This window comes from Hoplias malabaricus, chromosome 8 (assembly GCF_029633855.1).
Source record: "Hoplias malabaricus isolate fHopMal1 chromosome 8, fHopMal1.hap1, whole genome shotgun sequence".
NCBI classification, from domain to species: domain Eukaryota; kingdom Metazoa; phylum Chordata; class Actinopteri; order Characiformes; family Erythrinidae; genus Hoplias; species Hoplias malabaricus.
In genome coordinates this window covers 34,496,489-34,507,269 of record NC_089807.1, presented here as the reverse complement: position 1 = coordinate 34,507,269, position 10,781 = coordinate 34,496,489, and the positions used below count along the sequence as shown (strand labels likewise).

Here is a 10,781-nt window from a genome sequence, read left to right as displayed (position 1 = left end):
TTAGTTTGTTACTTGTATTTTCCAGGTATGTTGCAGGTGTTTTCCAGCGCCAACAGGGGGCGCTGCAGCACTTTTATTTTCTGCGGCTACATGAAGGGTCAAAATGTCCATGTAAAGTAGGCGTTTCCAAACAAGTATACAATTTCAGACCCGAACTTATCGAAGTCAAAGTTCACTAAAGTGGAAAGGCACGTTACTCCAGTCACATCAAACTAGACTTTAGACTATAGACGTTTTATACGTTTTGTAACGAGTGCAAAACCAGAGCCGTCTTTTCTGTTTGTCTTTTATTCCCGCGTTTGGTCTGTGTTCCGAGATGCGGAGAAGAGTGGATGAAAATATCCCTGAACGGACCGGGAAGAAACCGAAGGAAACGCCAAATGCCGAATGGCATGAGGAAACGCGGTCGAGGTTGACAGTTTTCTTCACGTTAGATTCCAGACTTGAAACTGAAGCTGAAAAAAGCGTGTTGTTTTTTAAAAAAAAGGCGCGTTTAACTTAACTGCATCGTAGTATTCTGCTGTGTCTGACAATGTTCAGCTTTATCCTGTTACTTGCTCAGATATCCAGAGCACATTATGCTAAATTTTCATGTCTCCTTGTTTGTAATGTGCAATTTTTAATATGTTCTTTGCTGCTTTGGGAAAATCTATTTAGTGCCTTTAGCCATTAAAAAGCATGATTAAACACTGCAAAAAAAAAAACTCAAAATCTGCACATCCTAACAGTTCCACTTTGTGGCAGGTCTTCATGGAAAACATGGATTAAATGGACCTTACTGTTCCTCTGTGTGCTGTATGTGGCCACGCCGTTTATAATACGTCTCTTTCCTGGTCTTTTACAGCATCTGGTTTATTCACATGCTGGTGGGTTATTAATGAACACTGTAAGTTGCAATATTTCATCTAAATGTATTACCGCAGTAAGATTAACATCAAAAATATATTTTTTGCCCCTCTCCACAGTGCTGTACTTTGTTGATCTGAGCCGTCCCTCTGACCTTGGTCTTAATCACACAGTCAATATGTACCTGACCTCAGAAGAGGGGGTGACTCTGGGCGTGTGGTCAGTAAAATAAAATCTGCATTCTTTATACACTTTGTCAATGTGAAATGTATAATACTTTTTTTCAAACAGGCTGCTTTAAATTTGTTCTCACAGGTGTGGAAAACTTGTTAATGCACTTAAGCCATTTGCTGATTCTCTCTGTCCATGGCAGTTTATTTCTTGAGAATTTTGATATCAGTGTGACATCTATGATGGAGTTTTAGGGCCACGGCGTTGAAAAAAAAAAGATTCAGAGAATAAAGTCAGAATTCTGAGAATATTCTGTGAATATTTCTGAGAAAAAATCTCTGAATAATTCTGAGAACATTTTTGGAATAATTTGCTGCGTATGATGGAGTAGATAACCAGTGTAACTGTGGAATGCAGTGTGTTGCTCAAGTATGGAAGCAAATCTGTCTCATCAGACTTTGAAATATTACCACCTTTGAATTTCATTCATTCATTCATTATCTGTAAGCACTTATCCAATTCAGGGTCGCGGTGGGTCCAGAGCCTACCTGGAATCATTGGGCACAAGGCGGGAATACACCCTGGAGGGGGTGCCAGTCCTTTACAGGGCAACACACACGCACACACAGACACTTTTGAGCCATCAATCCACCTAACAACGTGTGTTTTTGGACTGTGGGAGGAAACCGGAGCACCCGGAGGAAACCCACGCAGACACGGGGAGAACACACAAACTCCTCACAGACAGTCATTCGGAGCGGGAATCGAACCCACCACCTCCAGGTCCCTGGAGCTGTGTGACTGCGACACTGCCTGCTGCGCCACCTTTGAATTTGTAGCACTGAAATTATGCATCTGAATATAATTGCTCTTGAATAGAATTTATGAATTTGCAAGAACATGTTTTCACTGTTATTATTCAAAGTTAATAAATTCAGATAAAAAATCAAGCTAAAAAAATTCAAACAATATATTTAGAAGTTGCTCAAATTCAGTGGACGAAATTCAGACACCAAAATACGAGTTACAGAGTTCAGATACACATCCGGGACACCAAGGATGAGCAACCGATTCATTTGGATTTTCTCTTTCACCTTAAATGCTGCACTAGTTGCATTCTGTCGCCGCTAGAGGGCGAAATACGAACACAACTTCCATACCGTGGAAAAACTACACGTTTAGCTTCCTTCCTTCTGGATATTATCACTTTATTTTTAAAGTGTTTCAAAAATCTGAAAGTCTCACTAAAGACACAATATAGCAGACTATTGGTATCATGAAAATGGAGACATTTTACTGTGGAAATTTATTGTAATGGCCCTGTGAACATAGCATGTGATATGAGAGAATCTGTGGAAACTGTGGGGTATATGTCCTATGGCATTTATATTTTTTCATTGTCAGATTATCAAGAATCTGAAATTAATATTACAGAAGGTGTAATACAAATATAATATCCCAAAGTGCAGAGTTTAATTCATAAAGTTGTGTTTGTTTAAACACTGAATGTTGGTGTGTATATTAACAATGTCTGGTTATTTCTAATATTACTATAAATATTTATATAGAAATTTTATATTGTTTAAATTTTTTTGAGCTTGATTTTTTTATCTGGATTTATTAATATTGAATAATAACAGTGAAAACGTGTTCTTGAAAATTCTATTTAAGAGCAATTATATTCAGATGCATAATTTCAAAATATTCAGAGGTGTAAATCTGAAGACTTAACTTCAAAAGCAGGAAAATTCAGATGCATAATTTCAGTGCAAAAAAATCTGCAAATTCAAAGGTGGTAATATTTCAAAGTCTGATGAGACAGATTTGCTTCCATATTAAAGTAGGGTGATTAAGTAAGGGGGGCGGACCGTCAAATCCGAAGATTTTAGGCTACTTCACCACGCCCCCTTTTCACTCAAGCGAACCAAACAGAGTAGGGGAGGGCGGGACTAGTTTGTGAACGAAATGCTTCTTGAAATTCTATGTAAGCTCTAGAAAAACAAAATTCCGGATGTTTGTCTAAAGTCTAAAAAAGAGGGCGTCTGGTCACCCTCTATTAAGGTATAGATTTCAGGAAAAAACACTCAGTTCTCTTCCACATCAGGACCAGATTGTGATTAGTATTTAAACCCTGAATCGGTGCACGAACCCGTGGAATTTACTTTCACAGGATACAATTAATGATGAGGAAAATGATGGATCCAGAGTGAGTGGAACTCCGGCGTCCACGAGGCTCTATCGCGTTACGGTTCGGACTCGTACAATAAACTAAAGCCTTATGCATCGCAGTCAGGGGCTGCACTGACAGGGTCGTCATGTCGTGTGAATTCGTTTAATAAATAATTCTGTTCACTTCACTGACTGCTTCTTTCACAACTCACTCATGGCACACAGACTGTTAGTCGGTCTGTCTACATATTATAATAAATAATAACCCAAACAGTGTTTCTCTACATATTCCGAGAATATTCTCGGAATTATACAGACCTTTTTTACTCAAATATTCAGAGATTTTTTCTCAGAATTATTCAGAGAATATTCTCAGAATTCTGACTTTATTCTCGGAATCTTGTTTTTTTTTTTTTTTCAACGCCGTGGCCCTAAAACTCAGAAATCAGATCACAACTATGGTAGTTTCCTTTGTGTGAGGGCCATTAGCACACATTAAATGCTCTGCACTCTCATACCACTAAAATAATACAGGTTCTCTGTATGTTTCCCGTGTCCTATTCTCAGTATCCTTTCCATCTAATCCTGCATATTAGGCACACAGTACCTGAGAAAAAATGGAAGGAGGCCCAAGGGAAAGGTCTGGACTGGTACGAGAAGTCTTTAGGTGATGGATCTCCAGTTTTCATCTATTTACATGGCAATACAAATAACAGGTAGGAAAAATTTCTACTCATTTAAACCTGAAAATATGTTTTTATTGTTGAAAGGTATTATACAGAAAAATACAATATAAGTGAACTGAACTAGTGGCACGGTGGCGCAGCAGGTAGTGTCGCAATCGCACAGCTCCAGGGACCTGGAGGTTGTGGGTTCGATTCCCGCTCCGGGTGACTGTCTGTGAGGAGTTTGGTGTGTTCTCCCTGTGTCCGCGTGGGTTTCTTCCGGGTGCTCCGGTTTCCTCCCACGGTCCAAAAACACACGTTGGTAGGTGGATTGGCGACTCAAAAGTGTCCGTAGGTGTGAGTGAATGTGTGTGTGTCTGTGCTGCCCTGTGAAGGACTGGCGCCCCCTCCAGGGTGTATTCCCGCCTTGCGCCCAATGATTCCAGGTAGGCTCTGGACCCACCGCGACCCTGAACTGGATAAGCGCTTACAGATAATGAATGAATGAATGAACTAGTTGGCCAATAATATTTGCAGGATCTAGAAAAGCTTTCTTAAGTGTTCAATAGCATGTCATATGGTAATGCTATAGAGCATCAGAACATAGCCATTGAAGCATATCTTCTAGCAAGGCAGTCACTTTTGACCTGCTTAAATCTGTTAAATATGTATTTTCTGTTATAAACAGTACAGTTGTTTAGATAACCTTTAACCAAGACTTGTGTGTTATTAAACACACAAGTAAAACAGTGTACTTTGTCCAGTCACAGTGTTACAGAACTGAGATTAAAGCTTTTACATCATAAAAACTAATTATGTGTGATACACTCATTAACAGAACACCTCCTGATAATAGTTTTCTGCTTTCATTTAAACAGAGCAGCCCCCCATCGAATAGGAGTCGCAAATGTGAGTACCTCAACAATGTAACTATGCAACTCAGAAATGTAAATAAGGCCACAGTGCTCCCACTGACAGGGTGTTTGTCGATTGCAGGTCCTGAGTTCTCTTGGCTATCATGCAGTGGTTATGGATTACAGGGGTGGGTGAAATTTTATTACTTCACATTCTGTCTTCCAACCAATATGTTTATAAGTCAAGGTAAAATATTATAACTTTACATCTGTAAAGTAATTTTATTTCAGGGATGTTGGACAATTTCTGTTGTTCCATCTGATATGAAACTTTCACATAATGTAAATGGCAGCCGGTGCATTAAAATGGAATATGTGGGTTATTATTGAAACAAAAATATGAAAACATTTATTTATAAAAATGTCACATTGACATTAAAGTAGTGATATTTAAAAAAAATGCACAATTGTTTTCTCCTTATGCTGTTTCTCTAAAACAAATGAAGAATTTTAGTAACAAAAAGCTGCATTTGAAACATCTGTTGCTCTAAATACATTATTAGTTTAGTTTCACCCTGTTCTTCAATGGTCAGGACCTCCACAGGTATGATTTTGGGTGGTGGATCATTCTCAGCTCTGAAATGACATTGATGTAATAGTGGTGTGTTAGTATGAGTCCTGCTGGAGTTTTTATACCCCCGGTATCGCTGCTGGACTGAGAATCCACCAACCAAAAACCACAGGCAGCGGTGGCCTAATTGTTAGAGAACTGGGCTTGGTTGCTGGTTCAATCCCAATGACCGGCAGGAACATCCATGGCTGAAGTGCCCTTGAGCAAGGCACTGAATCTGCAATCTGCCATCTGCCTGTGTTGATCTTTGTCACTGTGATGTGGCCCAAGAACAATGAAGTGTATACATGGGTAAAACTTACCTGACTTCACCTGTGAGGTAGAAATAGCAAAAAGGGGGAAAAGGAGAGACCTACTCACCTTATCCTTGTCAGGAGGATCCACCGATGGGGAAATTAAGGCGTGGGGGGGGGGGTTCCATCATTCTTTGAGTAACCTGTAAAAAGAACAATAAGTTGTTATAATTATTTTTTAATTTAATTTAATTTTCCTGTCATTTCAGCCTATGTTCGTGTATTTTCCATCGTGTAAATAAAAACCCAGCAGTTGAGCACTCAACTTTTGAGTCTTGTACATGTTATGGTCTTCCCACCCTGGAAGCCATGCGTAAAACCCCTGCAGGGTACCTTACACCCTCACAGTCAAAAAAAAACATTTTCACATAAAACATTGTTTCAGGGTTTGGTGACTCCACTGGGGAGCCCACAGAGGCTGGCTTGTCCACTGATGCCCTCTACTTGTACCACTGGGTAAGAGCTCGCAGCAAGGGCAGTCTAGTGGTCATTTGGGGTCATTCACTTGGCACAGGGTAAGTAAGTGTGATGCTTTTTTTTTTTTGTTCCATTGCAGTTTTTTAGAATAATTTTTATATAAGCCTGTTACAACTGAGGTATTACATGTATAAACACAGTAACATTATTATTCTATTTGCAGAGTTTCAACTAACATTGCAGTCAAATTACAAGAGCAAGGTAAGACACCTTAAATTAACAATACATTTAACAGTAGGGTGTTTATGCCTACAGCTTTAGGTAGTTTTTCATACTCATTCTGGTAACAACAGTGGGCATACTTTATCTTTTTGGCCTTCCTTCGGACAACTGAGACATAATTTTAGAAATATATGTTCATGAGTGGGCGGCACAGTGGCGCAGTAGAGACCTGGATCCTGATCCAGGTGACTGTCTGTGAGGAGTTTGGTGTGCTCTCCCTGTATCCGCATGGGTTTCCTCCCACGGTCCAAAAACGCACATTGGTAGGTAGATTAAAAAGTGTCCCTGGGTGTGTGTGTATGTGTGTGTGTGTCACCATGTGAAGGACACCCTGTGTTCTTGCCTTGCGCCCAGTGTTTCCAGGAAAGCTCCGGACCCTCCCTGATCTGGATAAGCAGTTACAGACAATGAATGAATGAATGTTCATGAGTTTCGTAATCACTTGTTTACAAGACAACAACACAACACAGGAATATACAGTGATTACACGTATTTTTAAAAAAATGTGAATTGGTTAAAATCAGCATGAATTGGAAGTAAAAAATGGTACCAGGGTGTTTTTACCCCTTAATGATTGATGGGGTTATGATATGAGGGGAGATAACTCATGAAAAACAATTGCTTTATTTTATATTTTTTTTATTTTCCGTGCCCACTGGTACACAGTGATGTAACCAAAATTCTAATTATGGCCTATGTGCTGAAACACATAGGTATATAATATAATCTAGTCAACATGTTCTCTTCTCACATTCAGCTTTTGCTTTTTTAACTAAGCACCTTGTAGTGAAGTGAAGTTGCACCATATTTTGTTTTTCTTATAATATAAACAAAACTCAGAAGATGATAGAGATGGGCATTAGTTATTTTAATTATAAAAATTGCTGGCTGTATCAGACCTGGGCGGCACGGTGGCGCAGCAGGTAGTGTCGCAGTCACACAGCCCCCAGACCTGGAGGTTGTGGGTTCGATTCCCGCTCCAGGTGACTGTCTGTGAGGAGTAGGTGTGTTCTCCCCGTGTCCGCGTGGGTTTCCTCCAGGTGCCCTGGTTTCCTCCCACAGTCCAAAAACACATGTTGCAGGTGGATTGACGACTCAAAAGTGTCTGTAGGTGTGTGTGTCTGTGTTGCCCTGTGGAGGACTGGCGCCAGGGTGTAATCCCGCCTTGCGCCCAATGATTCTAGGTAGGCTCTGGACCCGCCGCGACCCTGAATTGAATAAGCGGTTACAGATAATGAATGAATGTATCAGACCTTTTTTTTTCTTTACAGTACTCTATTAAAAGTCAACAAATGTTCTTATTATCTCTTTCTAGGGACCCCTGTTGATGCAGTGATACTTGAGGGTGCTTTCAAAACTGCGAAAATCCCAAATCCCAGTAAATACCCCCATCCATTCACCTGGGTAGGACATTTGCCAAATGTTTGAAAAATATGATTTCACATGCAATATTCAGAATATTCATTGTCTATTCTTATTTCCTCCTAGTATTACCGGAGGTTTCCCTACATTCAGTATTTTTTCCAAGATTTACATGAAAGAAATAAACTCATATTTCCCACTGATGAAAAGTAAGTATAATGATATAATTATATAATGATATTTAAAAAAGAGAACACCACATGCAGAAGACTTAAAATTTTAAGCAAGGTTAGTAGTTTCTGAAGGATATCTGTTGTATCCCTACAGTTTGAAGAAAATGAGGACTCCTCTTCTGATTCTGCATTCCAAAGATGATCATTTAGTGCCCTACCAGCTAGCAGAAGAGGTATGAAGTGGGAAGAATAAGAAATTAATTTTGTCTATGTATGTGTGCCATGGTTTTATAGATCATTACCAGGACCAGGCCCCCTTAAATCTGGACAAGATCTGAAAGATCTGTAAAAACGTAATAGTGTAAAATCAGTGTAAAAACGTAATAGCACAAATATAACTATAATAGTAGCAACAAATGGTATAAATAATGTGCTTGAATTGTGTGTGTGTGTGTATGGCTGATTGTGTTGTGTTTTGATTTGTGTCAACTTGATGCCATAAAGGAACATAAGTAATAATTTTCAGAACCATTTTCCTCTCTAGCGATATAGAATAGCCAAAACAGCTTTGAAGTCAGATGACAAAGTGAAACTGGTGTTGTTTGATGGATCTCATGGATATCTACATAATGGACTTTACAGAGACCCTGCTTTGCCAGGCATCGTAAGGTAATATCTGAAATCTTCTCTTGTGTTTCTTTTTTGAAAAGCCATGATGAAATAATATCTTACTCAGAATGTTCAGATGGTGTTCAAATGTGGTGTGTTGATTACTAATATACGAATGCTTGCATTTACAGGGAGTTTGTGCAGTCCCTCAAGGCATAATTAAGAAGTTGAAAAAGAGGGCATTTGGGACCTAGACCATTTTATTTACTTATGCTCTTACTCTCTGAACTATCCTGACATGTGCTTAATTAAAACTGTAGCTCTAACACTACATTGTTATGACATTTGTATCTAAGTGCAACTCTAGCTGACCTTCCCATGTACATGTTATTATTTTCTATAGATTTTCTATCTATTTTCTATAGATTACATTTTAAATGACATGGACTACAATTGGCTGTGGATACAAGCTATGTAAATGAGCATTTGATAATGAAATTGATTTGTTATGGAGAAATATTAATAAAACTATGTGAGTACCTGACTGCAGTCTTTTAGCACATGGATTTTTTTTTTATTTCATGAATAAATGGAATATAAAATCACTCACTTTCAATATACACATATACACATTCAGACACTGATTTAAAAATAGTAATTATGATGACAAAGATACAAAATGGATTCTAATTACATTTCAGACAACAACAGATGTCTGTAGATATTATTATATTTTATTGTTTTACTTACTGCTTACTCTTTCCAGTTTTCCTAAATCAGATCTCATTTCATAATATGAGCACATCTAATTCCATGCATACACATGCAGACAGGTACACTTTTGACAGTGTCAGCATTGTGGTGTTATATAAGGGGTATAATGTCTAAATTTTCAAATATATATGGTGATGTATACAGAAAAACAAATATTAAATTATCATTTTATACATTCTCATAAAACAGCATGTCTAAGTAGAAGGACTATTTGAGCTGGCTAAAATGTTTCATCTAACAACTGTAGAAAACAGACAGCGCATAGACAAGTCTAGTGCTTCTACTGGCTGATGGCAGTATGATGTGTAGCCCTGCCTTCCCCCATTTTTTATTTTTGTCAAAGCAACCCATTTCCAACCTAATTTTTTCCCCTCTAAACTGTATTTTCATCTCCAGTGTCCAATCCCAACAGTTCAAAATCAATTGTTTAATATATTATTCTGCTATATTAAAAGAAGGAGTATTTACACTTAGGAATGAACTGATTGACAGGCTGAGCTTGTCTAAGACTACATGCAGGACTGAAATCCCAAACCCCCTCCTCCATAACTTTCTGTCCATTAGCTGTCAGGCACCTAGTTAACCATATTATTTATCATTTTTTATATAGTTTAGACATTTTGACAGTTGTGACATGTCGATGTTACTGTTGGTAGAACTAACAGACACTGTACTGTAATTTCTAAAAACAGGTGAATGGAGGCACACCATCCATGTTTTAAACAGTCATATCTGTTAACTAATTCTTTTTAATGTATTATAAATTTGAGTTTCCACTGTCATTGGGATCATCTAAGGTGAGCTGGGCCAGGAGAAATCTGTATTTCTGCAGGGAATTGATGACATTCTTGCATAGAGATTTATTTCATTTTGAACTGTCTGACAATTCTCACATGAATTTTGCAACAAAATGATGAGACAGATCTTTGCTTGCAAAAGCTGAGCTTTATGGTGGATGCTCCTATTATAACTGCCTTTAGTGGCATGTTTCAAAGCTCTGTAACCTCAATAATCTATAAACTTATCACTCTTGCCCTTGTCCCAAACTTTGAGTGCATTGTAGGTATCAAATTAAAATTCTGTATTTATGAAATAGGCTACAATCAATTTTTTTCAACATAGTTATTGTAAATAAATTTTATTTATGCATTTGCCAGTTAAATAAAAGTTCTACAGAAATAAATAATCACATTTTAATACACGTTTCAACTTTTCCTGAAACCAGGTTTGTCTATTTTGGAGGGGCAAGCGATCATTAAAATACCTTTTAATAATGTATTAGAATGTGTATATGTGTAAAAATTGTCTGGAAAACTGTATATGGTGTCAGATAAATAAATGAGTTGTAGCCCTCTTCCCTATCACATGTACTGTAGTTCCGCTCCTGCAACGCACTTGGATGACGTGGCTGAAGGTGTCGGAACGTTGAGTGAACGCCGTTCCAAAACTCAACACTCCTTCAGCGCTGCGCTTTCTGATTGGTTGAGCGTATTGGTACCGGAGGCTTTGACCAATTAGCGATGAATGCGAGTTGT

General features: G+C 38.3%; 1 protein-coding gene across 1 annotated transcript; it reads left to right on the top strand.

Moving 5' to 3' along the window:
* Positions 1-147: 147 nt before the first annotated feature.
* On the top strand, positions 148-9,009 carry si:ch211-117n7.7 (Monoacylglycerol lipase ABHD12-like). The gene is made up of 13 exons (XM_066678197.1): positions 148-411; positions 745-866; positions 966-1,065; positions 3,783-3,902; positions 4,730-4,760; positions 4,848-4,893; positions 6,015-6,144; positions 6,270-6,307; positions 7,644-7,732; positions 7,817-7,899; positions 8,018-8,096; positions 8,408-8,532; positions 8,664-9,009. The coding sequence occupies exons 1-13, from the start codon at positions 317-319 to the stop codon at positions 8,689-8,691; spliced, it is 1,086 nt and encodes a 361-aa protein (XP_066534294.1). The 5' UTR covers positions 148-316; the 3' UTR covers positions 8,692-9,009.
* Positions 9,010-10,781: the final 1,772 nt, after the last annotated feature.